Source organism: Suillus fuscotomentosus (assembly GCF_016647785.1).
Source record: "Suillus fuscotomentosus strain FC203 chromosome Unknown F5891scaffold_17, whole genome shotgun sequence".
Taxonomy (NCBI): Eukaryota; Fungi; Basidiomycota; class Agaricomycetes; order Boletales; family Suillaceae; genus Suillus; species Suillus fuscotomentosus.
Genome location: NW_024539529.1, coordinates 234,558 through 255,328, shown reverse-complemented (window position 1 = coordinate 255,328; position 20,771 = coordinate 234,558). Strand labels below are relative to the sequence as shown.

The following is a 20,771-nucleotide window of genomic DNA, read 5'->3' as shown; positions in this document are numbered from 1 at the left end:
TGATCATGATGCAGGGTTGAGTGCCGTAAAGTATCCCGCCCGGATGCAGCCGACGATGATTGGCGCCACTGGCAGTGCGCTATGTAATCATGTATCTAACTACTCAACGACATGCACAACCAGCACATCATAAGGTTGTTTGTGCACTTAGTGCCTACTATTATCCCTTGCAGGCTATCGCTCTTCAACACTCTACCTTCTCTCGCCCGTCAGCAGACAAAGACATATTAGCTTTTCCACTCGGTCACCTCCGTCGTCATGCGGGAAGGATACATTCGCATGCTCATCTCCTGGTTGAGGGTCATTATCAAAACAACTGCATTTCGATCGTACAGGAGTCTCCTCTCTATTCTCCTGCGACTGATCCGACATTGTCAATCTGTCGTGAATGGAAAGGAAGGGCCCGGTTTGGCATTGAGCTCTCAGCCAGTGGCGAACCAACCCGAGCCGACACCTTCTGTGAGCCTTGCAGTGCCCTTACTAGAGGCGCCTTTGCAAACTCAAGAATTCCAACCTGGAATGAACCTTCATATGCCAATTCCAGAGCCTTACGAAGTGCCAAATATCAGTGTCACAGCTCATGATACACAATCTCCCGGGAGCTCTGCTGTGCCGCTTCCACCAATCCCTATGCCCGAGCCCAGTATCCCCGTGACTGTTGCCATGTCACCGCCTCCTACGACGCCAGGACAGATCGTTGATATCTTTCTAACTCCCATTGTACCTGAACCACAGGTCAAACGATATGAAAGGCATATTCCCATGTACGCAAATTATACTATGTCGAGTGAGTTGCTGTTTTAATCCATACTCACAGAAATAGCGAGTACAAGCCATTTGAGGTTAAGAAAGGTCCTTTGGACTGTTCAGAGTAAGCATGCCGGTGAGAGAGCCCGCGATGAGATTAAAATGTCCCCGCAGGGAGCTTGCTGCAGTAGATGGATGGGAGCCGCTCACGCACCCGGAAGGAGCATTATTCTTCTATCAGGCAGATAAAGTGTGTCCACCCTCTGCTCCTAGTACATGACTTTACTCAAGTCATACACCAGAGAGTTTTCACTGATGCCAATGTTCGAGATTCTATAACTGCTGTCAAAATAAACAAAGCTGTTGTGACGGCGTACGAAGGCATGCGGAGGGCAGACATTCACTTGGATTCGTCCGTCGAGCTCGTACTGGAGCTCATTGTTGAGAGGGACAAAGAATATTTGGGTTACTACTTTGCCGACCACAAAAGACGTATCATTTTCTGGTTCGAAGACTACAACTTCTTTGACCTTGTAAATAATGTTCGAGGTGTAGAGCGCAAAAGCCACATCAGTAAGTTCTTTCCATGGGAGGCTTTCGCTTCGAGCTCCTGTAATTGTGTCGCTCCCAGAGTATGCATTAGATTCACAGTATTGGTTCGTATGGCCTTCAGATGTACGCATGTTCCATCGCTCGACCAAAGTAAATGCGCTCACCCTTTATTACAGCGATACTGGATTTACATACCGTGACGTTGGCAGGAGACATGTTGAGCTATTTCCAAACAAACGCGTCCTTCCAGAGGACATTGTCATAACGCTCAAAGAAATTGTCATGCATGCTCATGCAGGTGAGTAAAGATCAATAAGCGTTTCATATCATATACAATTGACATTGTAATAGAAAACATCACTTCTGAAACGTGCCTAGCACCTTTTGCCCCAAGTGAGGTTGCAAGTATGCTTGGCCTTGTGGATCATCTCAAGGGTGAATCATACCCTGATGCAGGAGAGTTTGTTGATTGTCTTTTCAGACAGTACTAACAAGGAGCGTGAACACTCCGTGTGGATTGCTGGTAAGTCTGATCATGGGATGTCAGTTGATTGCTCCTGATACGTTTGCTGATTCCAGCTCGATTGATGAGGCTTTTATGTGAGTTTCGGCCAGTAGTCTGCGATCTCCATATCCTGATTACTTTACTAGGCAACGCGAAGTTTGTGAATTTCTGTGGACAACCAGGTGCCCGACTTGACGTAGATCAATCATTATATGGAGAACATGACACCCGCTCGAAAAAAATAATTATTCGTATCATGAATGTTATTCTGTTTGGATCCCCAGTTGCTCAAAGCAAGGCAATTCACAAGATATGGGTCGATGAAACCATCGTTCAACCACGATGGAAGGGTTTTATTGATAGGCTCATCACCGAATGGAATGGATATACAATATTTGTGAGTTGTGCTTTCATTCCAAATTGTCGTGCAATAAATGACCGTCTCAGTCTACTGTGATGCTCGCTGTGAATATTAGTTTTCTCGCGGTCCCAACTATCACGCCTCAAACGACCGCGATCGTTTTAACATATCTGTCTTCCCTCTGCGCCATGGGCTCTTTAGTGGTCTCGCTGATCTTGGCTGGACAAGTTAACGACAGCCGGCGAGGCTCCGCTGCAGACGTGGTAGGTTTTTATGTTTGATCGCATTGCCTACATTAATTGTGTCCACAGGCCTCTTTCATGGTAGGAATATCGGAGTCTATGTTCGGCCTCGAAAGCCTTGCCCTGATGCTCAGCCTGCCGTTTGCACTTCTGATTTGGGGGTCAGTTTCCGGGTTATATTCCACGGACTAGTAGCTCATCCTTTTACAGAATGACGTTCTTTGCTGGGGCATTGTCCACCCTCATCTTTCGCACTTGTGGCGTTGTCGCCATTTCAATCACATCTCCAGTTTGGGTCGCCGTATTCGTCCTGGCGACGTGGCCTGTACTTGCCGCTAATAACATTCACATTTCTCAGTTGAGGTTCTGGATCATAGAACATGTTTTACCTCAGGCTGCGGGACCCATCATCATCTCTCATCGCTAATTTGTGTTGTCTGATTGCAGGGACTTTCTGTGGTGCGACACGCATATAGTTAGTACATGGTATTTTACAACTTAATACATGATACACGTTTCCTCCTGAATAGCCCTACACAGAACTTACCAGCTCTAGATCAGGAATTGACATGCTTAGCACAAGGCTTGTCTAGATCTCTTTTCTGCAAAAATGTACGATGATAGCTTCCCCGCCTTTTTATGTACTAGTATGTCCAGTTCTGTTATGATAACATTATCAATTTGTATTAGGCGTTGAGACGACCAATCAAGTGGTGGTGTAATTTTGTATACTATGTAGTCCCATTTCCCTAGCGCGAGTACGTTACAGTACATACTTAGGATAGTATTGACACAGTACTGGCATGCACTCACTTTTAGCTCCGTTTGAGTTCCGCAATCGCGATATATATGGTATCGCAGGAATTAGTGGCAAAACACCTCCGTAATTGACCCCAGCATCATGTGAGGATAATGTCAGTCTCAATTTAAAGACAATCTTGACGCTCAGAGCGATTCCGGCTCCAATCCAAGACGTGTGTCATGCTGTTCGTTGGATCGTACATTCATCCTCCTACACCTTCCCATCGTTCTTCTTACTTACTAGTTTGAAACAAAGTCATCTAGTTTTAGTGCACGGCTCTATTCGCTTCCATCATGTTCATCTTGTGGCTGAGGCACATTGTCAAGACAGCCGCATTTCGATCGTACAGTCTCCTCACCGTACTCCTGCGACTGGTCCGACACTGTCAATCCATCCTGAATGGGAAGGAGGAAGACTTCCGTGAACGGCCTGGTGGTTTAGCATTGAGCTCTCAGCCAGGGACCAGCTTGAACCAACCCGACTCCGAGCCGGCGCCTCCTGTGAGCCTTGCAGTGCCGTTGCTCGAGGCACCTCTACAGAGTATACACAGCCAAGGGTCCCAACCTCAAATGGGCACTCAGCATCTTCAGATGATTCCTGGGCTTCATGGAGGGTCGAATGATGCAGCTTTTAACACAGACTTTCCTTCGAACTCTGTACTCGAACTCAGCATCCCCCAAAATAATATCCAAATCACTATGCCATCGCCTCTTGCGGCGCAAGGCCAAACCTTTGATATCACTCTAATTCCCATTATACCCCGCCAGATCAATCGATACCGGAGGAATGTGCGAGTGTGCGCGCAAATTGTATTTTGAGCGAGTTTTGTTTCTAATCCATACTCACAGTACAACTGAGTTCAAGGTGTTCTTGGTTCAAAAAGGTCCTCTGGACTGTTCAGAGTAAGCATGATGGTAAGAAAGTCAGGGACGAAATTGAAAATGAACTCGTAGGGAGCTTTGTCCAACAGCGGGATGGGAGCCACTCACGCAACCAGAAGGGGCTTTGATCTTCTATCACCCATATAAAGTGCGTCTACCGCCCGCTCCATGTGGCCTCACTCAAATCGCACACTAGAGAGTTTTCACTGATGCCGATGCTCGAGATCCTAAAACTGCTGCCAAATTAGCCACAGCTGTTGAAAAGGCGTACAAAGGAGCGTGCAATGCAGACATCTTTCTGCATCCATCCGTCGAGCTCGTGTTGGAGTTCATGATGCAGGCTGGCAAAGAAACATGGGGCTACTACTTTGTTGACCACAAACGACGTGTCATTTTCTGGTTCGAAGATTACAAATCATATCCCCTCATGGACGGCGTTCGAGGTGTAGAGCGCAAGAGCCACATCAGTACGTTCTTTCATGGAATACTTCCATTTCGAGCTTCTGTACTCACGTCGTACCTAGAGTATGCACTAGAAACACAGTATTGGTTCGTATGACTTCTAGAAGTACGCATATCACCTCATTTGATCAATGTCAATGACCTCACTTTGCCTCAGCCCTTCTTGCCTCATAACTTGGATATCATGATATTGACAGGACACACATTGAATTATTTCCAAACAAACGTTCCCTTCCGGAAGATGTCGCCATGGAACTCAAAGAACTTGTCATGTATACCCAGGCAGGTGAGTAAATATTAATAAGTGTTTCATGCCCTACAAGATTGACCTATAATAGACAGTATCACTTCTGCAACATCCCTAACACGCTTTACTTCGGATAAGATTGCAAGTATGCTCAGCCTTATAGATCTTCTTGAGGGTGAATCATTCGCCGATGAAGGGGGTCGCTACTGATCGTCTTTTTAGACAGTACTAACAAGGAGTGTGAGCACTCTGTATGGATCGCCGGTAAGTTCAATCATGGACGGTCGGTGGATTGCTTCTGATATGTTTACTGATGTCAGCTCGATTTATGAAAAATCTCTGTGATTCGGCTAGTAGTCTGCTATTTACATTTCCTGATTACTTTGCTAGGCAGCACAAAGTTCATGAATTTCTGTGGACAGCCAAGCGCCAGACTTGACGTAGACCAGTCGTTATACGGAGAATCTGACACCTCCAAAAACATGCTTTTTCGTGCGATGAATGTTATTTTATTTGGATCCCCTGATGCACAGAGCAGGGCCTTCCACAAGATATTGGTCGATCAAAACATCGTTGATGCGCGGTGGAAGCAGTACATAGACAAGCTGAATAGCGACTGGAATGGATATACGATATTTGTGAGTTGTACCTTTGCTTCATATTGTTATCATAGTCAATGACTATCTTAGTCTACTGTGATGCTTGCTGTTGATATCAGCTTTCTCGCAGTCCCATCTATCGAGACTCAAACGCCTGCGACCCTCCTATCTTACATGTCTACTCTCTGCGTCATGGGCTCGTTAATAGTTACACTATTATTGGTTGGACATGTTAATAAGAGTCTACGAGGCTCTCTTACGGACGGGGTGTGTTCATCTCTCCTTGTTGATCCGATAATCTTTACACCCTCAGGTTTCTTTCTTAATAGGAATGACGGGTTCTTTGCTTGGCTTGGAAAGCTTTCCCTTTATGCTCAGTCTACCGTTCGGCCTTCTGATATGGGGGTAGGTTTCCTGTCCCATTCTACATCAGCAGCTCATTGTTCGACAGAATAGTATCCTTTGCTGCAGCATTGTCTGTTGTAATTTTCCGCACTTCTGGCATTGCCATCATCTCGATCGCGTATCCGACATGGGTCGTCATAGCCATTCTAGCCATGTGGTCTGTACTGGCTGCAAATCATATTCACGTTGGGTCCCTCCTGCGACGCTGGCTTCGCATCCAGTACAGGAACACGAGTCAATTCATTGTTTACCTGTGGAACAGGATCATAGAACAAGTGCCAGTGACTACCCCCTCTCATGTCTAATTTGTATGGTATGTGATTGCAAAGGAGTCTCTGTAGCGCATGCAGCTTTATAGCATTTTGGTCGATTTATGCCATCCCCTTTTCTTCTCGAACATCTATATACAGGATGTAATGTAAATATCAGCTCCGGTTTATTGCTCCGTCTCTTCTGCCGGTCTCGTGGCAGTATTTAAGAAGCACGACTGAAGCGGTGTAAAGCTAAAATCACGAGGCTCAGCGCTCATCCCGGGTCACCGGAGGTATATATCCGGCCGGGGACTACCGCCTTATGTAGAAAGTGCTTGGAATGTCTCTGAACCACGGAAGACAGCGTTTGCCTTGCCGCAGAGGACCGGGTAATCTGTACTTGCAGATCGCCCGAGTCTTGACATGGACATACCATGTCATCGATTCCTTGTCATTGCTCACATGGAACCCATGCACGATTTTCGGAGAGTATGTTAACGTCGATTTTGCCGATCGAGGCTGGCGTAGGTGCTGGCAGGTTGGCAGTACCTTAGTAGAATGTCGTCGATCCAACCATTAAGAAATCAAATGAATCACATACTGACGTATACTCATGACATGGATCGGCAGTGACGTTTACCGTGACGGTGTGGAGTTTGGGTGGGGTAGCATCACGGGCAGTGTGCGATCCGTATGTAGGGGTAAAGTGAATTCATGCAACGGGCCTTGTCAAATTCGTGTGAGTCAAACGTTACTGAATTTCATGAAAGGTGACACTTTTCATTGAGAGGAAAACTGTCACGTAGTCATACATATTGATGCAGGACACATGACGACGTTGGGAACGAGACTCGGTCATTGGCAATCATAGGATATGAATTGGCATGGCTGGCTGGCTGGTTAGGGATACATTCCCAGCAGGTCCGGTGCTGTGTGATTCTGAGGACCCTGGGAACCGTTACTCAGTCTTCAGAATCATACATCTAAGAGAGGGTCCGTGTTCGAACCGAGTTTAAAACATGTCTGAAACTTCTCGGATATGGTATAGTCAGGTCAGGCATCCGTAATGACTGTTTTAAGTACTCCGGTATACGTTTGGCGTTCGTAATACTAATATCTGACTGTTTGAAGCACTCCGGTATGCATTTTAATAATTTATTGTAGGTAGAATCACGAAATTTGTGGGAATCTAACACAAAAACTATGAACTATGCTAAAACTGCAAACTATAGTCCAAATTCTACGTTTCAATAGTCAAGTCGAAATCGGAAAGAATGGCAGTAGACCCCTGTTGCGACCTCCCACAAACAATCAGATGGTCTTTCCATCTATCAAGACTTGCCTTCTCCTCCTCACTGAGAGAATTTAGAAAAAAATTAACGCTATCGAATATCGTCTTGTTCTCAGTCGGCGAGAACTTCTGCTTCGTGAATATTAGTTGGCCTTGTTCCAATAATGCATGCTCCGTTATTGAACATGCAAGGCAGTACGCATGATGCAGTGCCTCACGAGGTGATTGGTGGTTGCCGAGTAGCGCGTGAAGTCCGTGATTCGAGAGCCAGATGAGTTTGATGAGCAGGGTGAATATGAATTTATTCTGGCATTTGTTGTGAATGATCACCGTCCCGTCCTAAGCCTTAGTTAGATCTTGATTTCGAAACAAAAAATAAACATACTTGAGAAAATGAATGTTTGTGCATATAGGCCTTGTCTCGCACAAGACTAGCTACTCGATCGACACGAAATTGATCTGGCGGGATGTTGGAATCGTGTTCGGGGAGCAGGTCGTATGCCATCACCACGTTTTGTCGCGCAATCGTCATCATCGTCGAACGCACTAGGACCACTCCCCGCCAAATCGTCGGCACATCTTTCGGCGTCGATGGCCATCGATTTAGCCCTACTATTCATTCAGTATAAGCTAAAAGAGTCTTCATTGAACTTACCGCGAAGGCTCGGAATGGAAGGCGCTGATGCTTTGATCATATCCCTGACGAGGCGACTCTGGTCCTCAGATTTTGATGCGATTGCATCAGGCGTGAAGATGGTGCCCTTGATAAGGTCTCGCGAGCGGCTGTAGACTTGCTCGCGGTCCGCCGCACTGACCTTGACCTGGATGACAACGTCACTCGACGTTGTAGCCGAGGACGGGCCAGGATTTGGAGTGCGCGTTGGGGATGGAGGCGGGCTGGGATTTGGGGTACGCGTCGGGCATGGGGGCGCCGAATAAGGCGCCAACGACGGCGTTGAGGGCATACGTCGGGAGCGTCGGCGTCTTTCGATAGAGCGCACCGGACCCAAAGTCTGTTATCATTAAAACGTGTAGTAAGATATATAACATTAAGTACTCACATGTATCACGTTGGATACCGGTATTTCGTCCAGTATGGGATTGTGTGTCAGTGCGCGTGCGGCGTCGGCATCACCGCCTAACCAATGAGGTATGGGCCCGATAAGGTGGGAGCTCGGTGCTGAACATGGTGTGTTTGTTAGAAAATGATTTACGATGAAAAGAAACAATACGTACGTGACGCGAGTGATGGAACATTGTAGTTGATGTTTGAGGGACCAGCCCTTGGGGATTGAGCGCCAGACAAGGACTGGGAGGAGGACTGGGCGCTATAGCCGGCAGCAGAGAGAGAGTTGGTGTAGCCGGCGCTAGAGAGAGAGTTAGTGTAGCCGGCACTAGAGAGAGAGTTGGTGTAGCCGGCGCTAGAGAGAGAGTTGGTGTACCCGGCGCTAGAGAGAGAGTTGGTGTACCCGGCGCTAGAGAGAGAGTTGGTGTACCCGGCGTTAGAGAGCGAGTTGGTGTACCCGGCATTAGAGAGCGAGTTGGTGTACCCGGCGCCTAAGAGCGAGTTGGTGTACCCGGCACCTGAGCTACTATCTCCAGGATTTGAGTAGCCGGGACTCGGCCTATTGTTATTTTGAGTCTGAGTCCGCGACAAAAGAGATGGGAAGACTCACTGATTATATGTACCAAAGGCGTGCTGTCGCTGATGTGGATCGAAGTTAGACATTTCCGGAGGCCGCGGTTGTTCGTCGGGAATATTGATCTGCGTGTCCGCAGGCGCATGGGAAGGGTTGAGACCAGATCCTCGAGGAGGTTTTGGAATTGTGGTTTTACCTTTGCGCGGCGCACGACGTTGGGTACTCATCAAGGTAGAATCACTTGGGGGAGGGCAAAGGGCATATCAATTACAATTCTAATACAAACGGAGATACGCGAATGCAAACAAACTATACAGCTTGTGACTTGATGTACTTGTGACCGTGAGGTCAAAGAAGCGGGGAAAGAAGGGGCGAGGAGGTAAAAAACGGTGTGCATATGACAAACTAACACGGTCTGGAAGAAGGCTATGATGAAAGGGTGTCGCGTGTATTACAACATTCCTTATCAATCAATCAGTGTGGAGTAATAATCAGACACATGAATCGACTTACCACGATAAGAAGTCACATTGCGGTGGCCACGCAAGACGCTTTGGGACGAATTCCAAGGTTATCAGGGGTTCCCAGATATATAGGGTTGTCGTCGTCATCAGGAACCCCGCCGGCAGTGGGGGATCCGGAACCATCGGCCCCGGATTCTACAGATGCCTTATCGACACTGTCATCACCAACAAACCCAGGTTGCAACGAAGACGATCTGGATGCTCCAACCCCATGTTGGAAAGCCTTGCTGACACGTGAGCCTAAGACCTTTGCCACATGCTCAGCTTGGGATGCGACAATCTTAAGAATTTCGCATTCATCTTCATAGACCGCTTGAAGATAGTCTCGGTCATCATCGGCATCTACGCAGTCACGCTCAGAAAAGAGGTTCCTAAAGGCGTGTAACTGGTCGTCTGTGAGTTTGAGCCGGTCTTCATTGTCGGCATGTATGGCATTGAGGAATATGATGAAGCGTTCAGTTTCCTCGATTTCCCACGCAGTCGCCAGCATGCGCTGACGCGCAGTCTCACGAGCTGCAAGCTGTGCCTGGTATCCTTTGTACAGAGTTGAAGGATGCATTTGCGCAAGGCCATTCTCTAAGTATCCAGCATGCTTTATAAAATATAAATGAGTTGTTTGGATGGAACTGGATAGAATAATAATACCTTGAGAAGAGATTCGCTGGATACATAAGGTCTGCGTTCCCGCCCCATAAGACGCGCTGCAAAACGAACCTCGAGTGGAGCTGGGTCCGGGGGGTATGGTACAAACTTCCTGCTCATTCTGTCACGTATAAACTGACGTCGAGCACTGCGAGAAAGATCTGGAGATGCGGGTGGATTATAAAATAAGCTGTTTGATCCCTCAGTAGCAGAAGCCGGAGTCACGGGCGGAGGTGTCTTCTCCGCTGAGGAGATACCTTTGAGGGAAGCACATAGGTCAGAATGTCTGGTATCAGGAGAACTCTCTGAGAGATGGAAAGAATCAAAAAGAGGCGACCCAGGAGCTGAAGAAGATCCCGATAGAGGAGAGGATGGGGGACTGCTTGATGGAGGGAGGCAGTTGCCGGGACTGCTGGGTCGAGTCGGAGATGAAGGTGGAAGTGAGGGTGACATGAACAAATATCAATGTCGGCAAGACAGTGTCTCTCTAGCCTTCAATGCAGGCTGATAATAGTACAGTGAATACACCAATACCCTGTGAATACACTGGCAATGTCAGCAAGCAACACAGCGGAGTTTGAAAGACTAGACTCCAACGCTGACCCATTGCCCAAGTAAATGTGCGTATTATCCATTAAGTTGCTTTGACTTTAGCTTTAGTATGCATACCTTTACCAGGCTGTGTCCCAATTGCAATAGGGAGTTCCCTTCGATCGAAGCAGTCGTTCTGCATCTCAATTCACAGTCTACCTGCTGGCCGCACAAAGCACGTTCACAACAATCAGCCGTTCCCCCTGGGTTGCGAGGTCCGCCATCTAATACCACTGGCCATTGTCATCCTCGCTCTGGATACGTCTTTGGTATCGGTAAAAACCTATATGACAGGTTGCAGGACGATCAATATAATTATCGGCGGGAGATAAACACTTATTATCCTTTCCATGACGAGGGGGAGTGGGAATTAGCTAGTTTCTTGATTCAAAACCTGAATCAGACTCAAATTGACAAGTTCTTGAAGTTGAAATGGGTAGGAGACTCTAAGCACTATTCGACAAGTCTGACTCTTTCACAGTTTAGCACTCGCCCAAAACCATCTTTCACCTCAAAAGATCAACTTCTAGATTGGATGGACGCACTACCCTGTCTTGCAGAGTGGAAAGTTTCAAAACTAGAGTTTACAGGCTACAAGACTGTCCATCCCATTCAGCTCATTTGGCGCGATGCTCTGGAAGTCGTCAAACAACTTTTCAGTGACCCAGTTTTCACCAATAATATTACCTTTCAGCCCCACGTAGTTCATGTTGGGAATCAGCGCGAGTATGGAGATTATATGAGCGCTGATTTAGCATGGAAAATTCAGGTAAGTTTGCCCTGCTTAGTCGACTACTCAAAGATTGATTCCGTGTAGGACTGTCTCCCATTAGGTGCTACACAAGTACCGATCATTTTAGGGTCCGACAAAACTCCCGTGACGAGGACCACTGGGGGACTCGAGATGCACCCCATCTTCATCACCATCGGTAACCTTGATTCAGAAGTTCGCTCCAAGGCCACACTCCGAGCTTGGCGCTGTATCGCTTACATGCCCGTCGCTAAGTTTCGCGTGCATCCCGATTATCAAACCATTCTTCAGGCGCGGCTGTGGCATAAGTGCGTTGACCTTGTCTGCGCCAACCTTAAACAGGCAGCCAAGACAGGCTGCTTTATGCCTGATCCTTCCAGATTTATTCGTTATGTCTATACGCCACTCGTCGCTCACGTATGTGACCTGCCAGAGGCTTGCATGATCACTGCGGTTAGTAAAAGTGCATCTCCTTTAACAATGGCGTCACAAGAAAATTTTGGTGATGGGGTTCTCTACCCTCCTCGTACTGGGCAACACACGCTACAACTTATCTGTGAGATCTCCCAAACAATCGATGTTTGGGATCTCGACAAATTCCAGAAGGCAGCCAAAGCTGTCCATCTATCTGGAGTCCACATGCCATATTGGCGTGACTGGATCTACGCATGTCCGTCTGTCTTTCTCGCTGGCGAGATCTTGCACACCTGCATCAAATTTTTTGCTGACCATCCGCTCACCTGGATCAAGGAGGTAGTAGGAAAATCCGAACTCGATGCTCGCTACATGAATCAGCATAAGCGGGTGGGAACACGCCACTTCACCAAAGGTATCACGCACGTCAACCAGATGACAGGTCGTGAGCATCGAGATATTCAACGCACCATTGTTGCTTCGATTGCAGGTGTTGCTCCACCTAACTTCATTCGCGCAATCCGTGCCCTCGTTGACTTCATTTATCTTGCCCAAAATCCGATTCATTCTGCAGAAACCTTGTCGTCAATGATGCAGTCCCTTTCAGACTTTCATACATTCAAGCACGCTGTCATCGAGGCCCAGGCTCGGAGGGGGAAGAAAGGTGTTAAGGAAGATTTCTTTATTCCTAAACTCGAGTTGCTCCAAAGCTTCAGAGGCACAGTCGAGAGACTGGGCACTTTGATGCAGTTTTCGGCGGATATGACGGAGCGCTTGCTCATTACTCACTGCAAGGATCTCTTTGTACGAACAAATCGACGAGTCAACGACTTCGTGGAACAGTCTGTACGGATTCTCAACCGCCAGGAGTCAATAGAGCTGTTTAATTTGTACGCACTGTTCCGTTCTCATCATGCATCACTTGTCAATGTGATATGCACTGAGGATGAGGCGGTGACAACCGTCAATCCAGCGCTCTCCTGGGTTTCTCGTGTTCTCCCTGATGAATCGCACTCTGTTCACGGACCTCGGCCAGTTCGTAACCATTTCCTCAAGGGCATTCTTTCCGGAGATGCACTCACTGCCTTCCATCTGACGTCGACACCAGATTTCAAATCTTTGTCGCCCACCGACATTCATACCATATATTCGCTCATTGATTTTGATCATGCACTCTCTCAGTTCATCAAATGTTTTTCTCTTTCCACCGGCGAGCATACCCGCTGGGACCACAAATATGGACGCTTTCATGCATGGAAAAAATTTCGATTACAGCTTCATTCGGCCTTCCGGCCACAGCTGATCATGCCCAGCAGAGTGATCCAGGCGTATCCACCAGATAGCGGATTTCCCCTCGGAAACTGTGATAATGTCCTCGTCGACGTCACAGGCGACGATGGCCAAACCAGTATGTCATTTTTGTTTTTATGTTCCAGCACTAACGAGATTATGTTCAGTAAGTCGTATCGCACAAGTTCGACTTATTTTTCAACCGACTCTTCCACGTGCTTCTGACCTAGTTTTGCCATCATATCTATCCCATCCGCTGCTCTATATTCAGTACTACGACTTTGTCGCCAGTCCCAATGACCGGCCTGAACTCGCGATGTGGACAGTAGAACGCTCATATGTGGAAGACCAACACGGCAAACACAGATGTGGTGGTGTGGTTCCATTGACAAGTGTAACACACACTGTCGAGTTGATCCCAGAATATGGCCAAAAGGTGGACGAAAAGATTTCTTCAGCCATTTGTTTGGAAAGTTATGACCGCTTTTTTCTGAACAATTTCGCGGATAAGGACAGTTATCACACATTGAGTACGGAGTTCGCATAGTATCAGTAGCTCACAATAGCAGCACATATAGTTTTGAATTCGTGCATTAATCTCTGCGAAGCTTTATGAGCGTCACTAGCAGCTAATTATGAGTGGCCCAAGTCTAGGGTTTGTGAATAGCACAAACCCTAGACTAGTAGTTCAGCATCGAGATATTTACAGTGTAACTACAGAAAAATCTGTTCCACCAATCACGTTGCTCCGATCACCAGGTCGTAAGCTCACCGTAAGCATCAAACTTCTTTTTGACAAGCGAAATTTCAAGGCCTTTTGCTGATGTAGGCTATCTGGCATGATCCGGATGAGACCGACCGAATTGAGAGGTGGTCCCTTCTGGACCCAGGTGAAACATGATCACTCGTTAACGTTAGACAATCTATAATCAGGACAATTAATTGCGCTAGCCTCGCTGAGTCGTGTAGAAACATTAAAATACATACCCGGATATAAATGTGCTGTGGCACGTCTGATTGGGCAGGTTGATACCAGTAGCTCACTGGTTCATAGCGGAATGGTACGATTTAATTTTTACGTAGTCTCGTTATCGATGAAAAGCGCTATAACTTTGAACGTTGAAGAAGCGTCATTCGTTCGCTTCGGTTAGCTACCGAACATTAGACGAGTCCGACGAAGGCCCAGGGACGGGAGATTAGCAAGGGGATTACAAAGGATAACGTTGTTATTAACAGTGTCCAGCCGCGGACTGGAATAGAGTCTGGCAGAGATCAACAAGACATGGCTTGGCCACTACCTAAAAAAGAGCACCACGACAGGTGACCCGCTCTGAAGACGTACGCGACCATGAGAGCAAAAAAAAGCAACATACACGGAAACATTGCATTCATGCAGAGAAAACTGCCAGGGACAGTGAGTCTTGTGCCCTGGCGAAGAACGAAAGATTTGCCCAAGCAAGTATATATATAATTCTGAAGATGCTTCAAGTTGAGTGGATGTAATGCGGAAGGATACTCGACGGACATTGCTATCAAGCTATGTTGGGAAGCCTCCTATGAAGGGCTGTTGCACATGTATTTGTCGGAGTGATGATATCTTATAAATTCCGCAAGAATAATGCAGGAACCTGAAAATTTGCTGGTTGATATCAAGATAAGTTGTTCGGCTGGGGAGATGCGGAGGAGAACTCTGGTGATATGGGCGCGTGCGTGCATATGTCACGGAATGGCTGTACACGTTCAGTCTTATCCAATATTTAAAACACGTACGATGTCTTATCGACTCAAAGACGCATCCAATTCAGATTGTGTAGCTAGGTTCGAGTACGTCAAAGTGGAATCAATCAGATACGTGCACCTACATTCTGAAATGCATGGCTTGCCTCTGTTTGAGACAGCAGGCACATAATTTGTTGCCGCAAATGGGTGCTTGAGCTACTGCCACTGTGCATCACGCATCGGTTTGGATACAAAAGCATCACTTCCGAATCTTCAAATCACCGCGTTGAGACAACCAAAATGGAAGAGACCCCGAGGGATGAGCGCTGAGCGACGACGCGCTGGGCCGCTGGCTCTGACTTTGTATTAATTGAAAAAGACTGCTGTCATTGGTTCTGATGGCGTGGACTCTAACGTTGGCAACGACTATACCGGAGGGATTGCGTGGCTGTTGATCACGTTGGGACTGGCTCTATGGGGAAACTTGAAGACCGTACCTTGGGGATACACTTTGTATATCCTAATAACGTTGTTACCACAATGACATGGCCAGTACTGGTATGGTGTTATCTCGAGCGAGGAGAGCGCAATAACTAGGCTGTTCTTCTATTAGATTTCTTTTATTGGACCCGAGTCTGTCGCGAGCTCGGGTCCAAGCTAAACCGGAGTGTAGACCAGTGCAGGGACGACTGAGAACCGAACCGACTTGGGTGGTGACTGGGGTCTTTGTATGCCATAATTAGCCGATTACATGCACTGTAAATAAAAAGTGAGAAATGAACGTCGTACCATTCCCTGTCCCAGTCCTTCCACAAGGCCTCTCATTCTATTGAGACTGGCTAAACGAAGTGCTGCCATCACACTAGGCAGTCTATTCCGACACTTGCTCATCGCGATATCTTGCACGAGCGTGTCGTCCTTCACGGTGAGTACTACCCGCTCCTGACAGTGACACTGCTTGGGCTTGCTTCACTTCGTATCCAATTACTAACCAACTTCTGGTTCTTTTCACTAGCTTCTGACGCGCTAAACATCTGTTCCATCCCACTTTTTTTTTACTGTCTCTAGGTGCACACAATGCGATCCATTCTTCAGCCTTTGGCTGGACGCACCGTGTTTGCACCAATTGAAACAATAGTCTTCTTCGCCATCGTCGGAACTCTCGCATATTTCCAGGTCCTTTCAGCAATCAAACACTCTTCATTCTTCGCTCCATCCGTCCCTTCAACACTTCGTCCAGCCCATGCATTACTGCGTGATGGCGAGTGGGTTGGCGTCGATGAAGACTGGTATTTGAAACGCGTCAAAACAGCTGACTCACGTCCATTGGAATTACAACAATTAATATTTTCATTAGATCCAGCTCAGTCTTCAGCTACAGTCAGTGTTTGTCCAATTTGTTTTTGTCGTCATGGTTGTGACACGTTCATTGCCAGGTCACTGCAGACTCCGCACCTGTCGACCTCGTATCCTTATCACAATCTATTGATAATATCACGCACCATATAGTTCACGGCCTCTCTACCCCATTAGGCGAGACGTACACGTCGCTTTGCTATTATCCAGTGACTGGTGAATCGTTGTTACCCGCCTCATGTTTCACCACTGCATCCCTCCAGACCTCGCGGTCGAAGACGGTCACGCTCTCTTTTGCTGCTGGCGCTAGCGATGCATTTGTAGACGCGCTGAACCATCAACCCGCTTTCACGGCTGATGAATTTGGAGTCAGATACCAAATAGAGACCCACGTCACGGAGACAATCGGAGAAATGAAAGGTGGTAAATGGATGGCCTATGCTGCACGAGCCCTTATTGTGCGGTTCTGGGAGCTTACCAAGGTCAGCAGTCCGAAGCCTATTATGTCATATTCTTGCCATGCTCACCTGCAATCTAGAAAGCCGATTCACTGGACATCTTGCTCGTTCTCATTGGCTACATACTCATGCACGCATCATTCATTCGCCTATTCTTCTCAGCTCGCGCGCTTGGTTCCAACTTGAAGCTCAGCCTTGCAATCTTGTCATCATCCATCCTCGCATTCATGCTCGCTCTTCCTATCTCGCATTATCTCGAGATTCCCTTGGATCCAATCAGCCTCACTGAAGCTCTACCTTTCTTTGTGTGCACGGTTGGTTTCGATAAGCCTCTCCGTCTGGCAGCTGCAGTGTTCAACCATCCTCATCTGTTGTCTCCAGTTAAGGAGGGCAGATGGCGTGGCCAGATGAAACCTGCTGGTGAAGTAGTTATGGAAGCGATCGAAAACAGCGGTAATGCCATCTTACGTGATTATGCGCTTGAGATCGCGGTCCTCTCCATGGGAGCGAAGAGTAAAGTTGGTGGTCTGAAGGAGTTCTGTGCGCTTGCGGCACTGACACTGACGTTGGATTGTGTGTTATTTGGCACCTTCTATGCCGCGATGTTGGCAATTATGGTCGAGGTTAGTGATCATCTGATTTCCTTTTGTGGATCAACTGGGTTAGGGTCAACATGGCTCTTTCTCTGATTGTTCTCCAGAACAACGCTCATGGTGTCTGATTGTTTTAGGTTCGGAGGATCAAAGCTGCTCGTGATATGACAAGATCCCGGAGCTCGAACAATCTTAGTGAACGCAAGCCAAGTGCGCTCGTCCGTTCACCTCCTCAAGTCCAGGACGCCAGTCTTAGCCGTCAGCTATCAGAAACCTTATTGGGTGTCAAGGGTTCTATGCTCAGACAGAAGAACAGCCCACCGCCAGAAGTTAAGGAAGAGAATCCTCTCGCACGTCTGAAACTTCTTCTTGTACGTCACTGCCGCACCTGACATCCTTTCCTGTCATTGATGTCCAATTGAATAGATCGTATCCTTCCTAACTGTGCACATTCTCAACTTCGCAACCACGCTCACTCCTGCAACTATTTCGAGGTACCAGACTCAGACCTTGATTGACTCTGCAAGAGCCGACTATTCGGTGTCACACAGAGTTGACATAACCTCTCCTGCTATTGCCAGTGTCCTCGCCAACCTTGCCGCTATCGACGCCACTCTTCAAGTAGAAGTCGAAGTCGAAGCCAACGTGTCTGCACCTACCGATCTGCTTGTCAAGATCGCCCCGCCCCTGTACATCCGCGTCACGCCACCAGGTCCAGTTCGTCCTCGCGCACTGTTCAGATCTACCGAGGCGATCGAGAACTTCATGACTGGTTGGACAACCCTCGTCGGCGACCCCATTCTATCAAAATGGATCGTCCTTGTCCTCGCTGTCAGCGTGGCACTCAATGGTTACCTTCTCAAGGGCATTGCTGAGGGTGCCATGCGTGGACTGCAGCCCAACAATGTGCGCTTTAGGTCGGTCGTGGCCGAGAAACGTGACAAGGATGATGAGGAAATAGTTATCCCTGGAGTTAGGGCTGTTGGTGGACGCAGACGGTCATCCTTCGTAGTTGGTGATTCGAAGCCGCCCTCGCCGAGTTCTTCAGATTCCGAGAAGCCTATCGTTCGTCCCCTTGCTATCCGCCCTATGCGGGTCCTTGCACCCATTGCAATTCCCGCTACCGCTGGTGTGTCTGCACAGATGCTTGACATGAAGCTCCGTGCACAAGTTGCACCTGCACCAAGAGAGGACCAGCCGATTCAGTTCCCTATTCGGTCGTTGGAACAGTGCATCGAGGTGTTTGAGAATGGACCTCGTCCTGTGTCAGCGGCTCTTGCGACGCTCAATGACGAAGAGGTTGTCATGCTTGCACAGAACGGGAAGATTGCGGCGTATGCTTTGGAGAAGGTGCTTGGTGATCTTGAGCGGGCTGTTACCGTCCGTCGTGCGTTGATCTGTAAGCCTGTCTCCTATATTTGAGGGATCTTGGTGCTCATTTGATACCCAGCTCGTGCAACTGACACCAAATCGCTTGAGTACTCGGATATCCCCATGCACAACTACGATTACTCTCGTGTCGTTGGAGCGTGCTGTGAGAACGTTGTTGGTTACATCCCTATTCCTCTTGGTGTAGCCGGCCCACTCAACATCGATGACGAGCTTGTCCACATTCCCATGGCTACTGCTGAGGGCACACTTGTTGCGTCGACTTCGCGTGGTTGTAAGGCCCTGAATGCAGGTGGAGGTGTCACAACCGTCCTCACCAACGACGCCATGACGCGAGGACCTGCAATCGACTTCCCTTCCATCATCATGGCTGCAGAAGCTAAGGCATGGATTGACTCGGAAGAAGGCTTTGAGATCATTCGTGAGGCATTCGAATCGACGTCGCGTTTCGCCAAGCTTCAGCGCCTCAAGACTGCAATGGCTGGCCGTACACTGTTCGTTCGGTTCGCAACACGCACTGGTGACGCTATGGGCATGAACATGATTTCCAAGGGTACAGAGAAGGCGCTTGAGGTCGTCCAGAAGCATTTCCCGGAGATGATCACGCTTGCTCTGTCGGGCAACTACTGCACAGACAAGAAACCTGCTGCCATCAATTGGATTGAGGGACGCGGAAAGAGTGTGGTAGCTGAGGCTGTTATCCCTGGCAAGGTTGTCAAGAGCGTGTTGAAAACCACTGTTGAGGCGCTCTGCAATCTCAACACAAAGAAGAACTTGGTTGGAAGTGCTATGGCGGGCTCGATTGGTGGCTTCAATGCACATGCTGCAAATATCCTCACTGCGATTTTCTTGGCTACTGGTCAGGACCCTGCGCAGAACGTGGAGAGCTCGAATTGTATGACCCTTATGGAGCCGTAAGTCGCCATTGTTATCATCTGACGGTGCTTGATACTGATGACTGTCGGTAGAACGAACGACGGTGAAGATCTCCTCATGACTGTATCAATGCCCTCGATTGAGGTTGGCACTGTTGGTGGAGGTACTGTCCTTGGTCCTCAGGGCTCCGTCCTTGAAATGCTTGGGATCAAGGGCGCACATCCCACCACTCCCGGCCACAATGCGCAGCGCCTTGCTTGTATTATTGCTGCTTCCGTCATGGCCGGTGAACTCTCGCTCCTTAGTGCTCTCGCCGCCGGTCACCTCGTCCGTGCGCATCTCGTCCACAACCGTTCCCAAGCCAATACCCCGACGTCGTCACGGCCCGTTACCCCTGGACTCATCGCCAGCGACATCGTTTGGGAGCAGAAGACCGCCGAGAAAAGTCTCGGACCACGTCCTGATTCTGTCCTCACGCATTCATTATCGACCACATCATTACCCCCGTACACAGCAAACCCGGAGACGGAGGCTGAGACGAAGCCGTCTCAGTAGTCTACTGACAGACTGGCTGCGACCTGACGCTTAGCATCTTTTCCTTTCTTTTAGACTGTCATATTACTCATCTATATACATCAATATCTTTTCCAATTGCCTTTGCTCAGCATTTAGACGGAAAATAGCTATAGGATCTTTATCTTTGTATATTTGTAGCTAGTTGGCTTATACTACGTAGCAAGCTTGTTGACCGCCTGTATGTTGTGCGCTCAATGCATACCTCACGATTGATTATTGTGGTGTGCGCATTAGTAAATACGCGGAAGTCAAAGTGGTTCTGATTTTGACTTGACCAAAGGATAACAATATAATTCTACACGACATCATTTACATACATAAATCTGAACCCGCAGATGAGTGATACATATTACAATATTCTTCACCACTTTCCCACAACCTACATGAGGCTGTATATTATCTTCCTCCTTGTCTTGTTCATGACTTTATTCAGTTTCGAACGTTCCTGCGGGAAACCAAAAGTCCTTGACAACATTTACGTGATTTTAGTTGAGCACGATGATTGAGTTCATGCAAACTAATCACGCCCCGGCATCTGGTAAGGGGGCCCCTGCATGTATCCCGGGTACATGTAGCCCGCATTCAACCCATTGTCAGCGTTCGCGAG

The 20,771-nt window shown here is 48.0% G+C and overlaps 5 protein-coding genes across 5 annotated transcripts; 4 read left to right on the top strand and 1 right to left on the bottom strand.

Annotated features, from left to right (window-relative positions):
* Positions 1–704: 704 nt before the first annotated feature.
* F5891DRAFT_161438 (uncharacterized protein) lies at positions 705–3,159 on the top strand. Its single transcript, XM_041370725.1, has 12 exons — positions 705–764; positions 818–997; positions 1,050–1,320; positions 1,379–1,403; positions 1,509–1,597; positions 1,651–1,734; positions 1,781–1,822; positions 1,879–1,899; positions 1,951–2,201; positions 2,252–2,428; positions 2,477–2,568; positions 2,618–3,159. Exons 2-12 carry the CDS (start codon positions 878–880, stop codon positions 2,832–2,834), a joined length of 1,389 nt encoding a protein of 462 aa, XP_041227945.1. The 5' UTR covers positions 705–764; positions 818–877; the 3' UTR covers positions 2,835–3,159.
* Positions 3,160–3,502: 343 nt separating this feature from the next.
* Positions 3,503–6,108, top strand: F5891DRAFT_1186469 (uncharacterized protein; the record flags this gene model as incomplete). The annotated part of the gene is made up of 13 exons (XM_041366699.1): positions 3,503–4,005; positions 4,058–4,111; positions 4,163–4,238; positions 4,287–4,557; positions 4,615–4,639; positions 4,750–4,838; positions 4,891–4,974; positions 5,022–5,063; positions 5,120–5,140; positions 5,190–5,437; positions 5,489–5,665; positions 5,712–5,803; positions 5,850–6,108. The coding sequence occupies 13 exons, from the start codon at positions 3,503–3,505 to the stop codon at positions 6,106–6,108; spliced, it is 1,941 nt and encodes a 646-aa protein (XP_041227944.1).
* Positions 6,109–7,294: 1,186 nt separating this feature from the next.
* F5891DRAFT_978687 (uncharacterized protein) lies at positions 7,295–10,068 on the bottom strand (the record flags this gene model as incomplete). The annotated part of the gene is made up of 7 exons (XM_041376806.1): positions 7,295–7,684; positions 7,731–7,954; positions 8,001–8,358; positions 8,407–8,525; positions 8,582–8,970; positions 9,022–9,225; positions 9,515–10,068. The coding sequence occupies 7 exons, from the start codon at positions 10,066–10,068 to the stop codon at positions 7,295–7,297; spliced, it is 2,238 nt and encodes a 745-aa protein (XP_041227943.1).
* A 744-nt stretch (positions 10,069–10,812) lies between these two features.
* On the top strand, positions 10,813–13,744 carry F5891DRAFT_948982 (uncharacterized protein; the record flags this gene model as incomplete). Its single annotated transcript, XM_041374840.1, has 5 exons — positions 10,813–11,178; positions 11,224–11,511; positions 11,560–11,946; positions 12,055–13,315; positions 13,365–13,744. 5 exons carry the CDS (start codon positions 10,813–10,815, stop codon positions 13,742–13,744), a joined length of 2,682 nt encoding a protein of 893 aa, XP_041227942.1.
* A 1,954-nt stretch (positions 13,745–15,698) lies between these two features.
* F5891DRAFT_1023732 (hydroxymethylglutaryl-coenzyme A reductase-domain-containing protein) lies at positions 15,699–20,380 on the top strand. The gene is made up of 8 exons (XM_041361299.1): positions 15,699–15,841; positions 15,932–16,296; positions 16,353–16,754; positions 16,811–17,353; positions 17,461–17,694; positions 17,750–18,722; positions 18,774–19,626; positions 19,681–20,380. Exons 2-8 carry the CDS (start codon positions 15,994–15,996, stop codon positions 20,141–20,143), a joined length of 3,771 nt encoding a protein of 1,256 aa, XP_041227941.1. The 5' UTR covers positions 15,699–15,841; positions 15,932–15,993; the 3' UTR covers positions 20,144–20,380.
* The last annotated feature ends 391 nt before the right edge of the window (positions 20,381–20,771 follow it).

What these genes read in the sequence shown, in the direction of transcription:
- F5891DRAFT_161438 (XM_041370725.1), top strand. Translation starts at nt 878, where the DNA reads ATGCCGGTGAGAGAGCCCGCGATGAGATTAAAATGTCCCCGCAGGGAG. An exon ending in AGAGCGCAAAAGCCACATCA is followed by an intron (nt 1,321 to 1,378) that starts GTAAGTTCTTTC and finishes TGTCGCTCCCAG; the next exon opens with AGTATGCATTAGATTCACAG. An exon ending in GGAATGGATATACAATATTT is followed by an intron (nt 2,202 to 2,251) that starts GTGAGTTGTGCT and finishes TGACCGTCTCAG; the next exon opens with TCTACTGTGATGCTCGCTGT.
- F5891DRAFT_1023732 (XM_041361299.1), top strand. Translation starts at nt 15,994, where the DNA reads ATGCGATCCATTCTTCAGCCTTTGGCTGGACGCACCGTGTTTGCACCA. An exon ending in TGTTGGCAATTATGGTCGAG is followed by an intron (nt 17,354 to 17,460) that starts GTTAGTGATCAT and finishes TGATTGTTTTAG; the next exon opens with GTTCGGAGGATCAAAGCTGC. An exon ending in CACGTCTGAAACTTCTTCTT is followed by an intron (nt 17,695 to 17,749) that starts GTACGTCACTGC and finishes CCAATTGAATAG; the next exon opens with ATCGTATCCTTCCTAACTGT.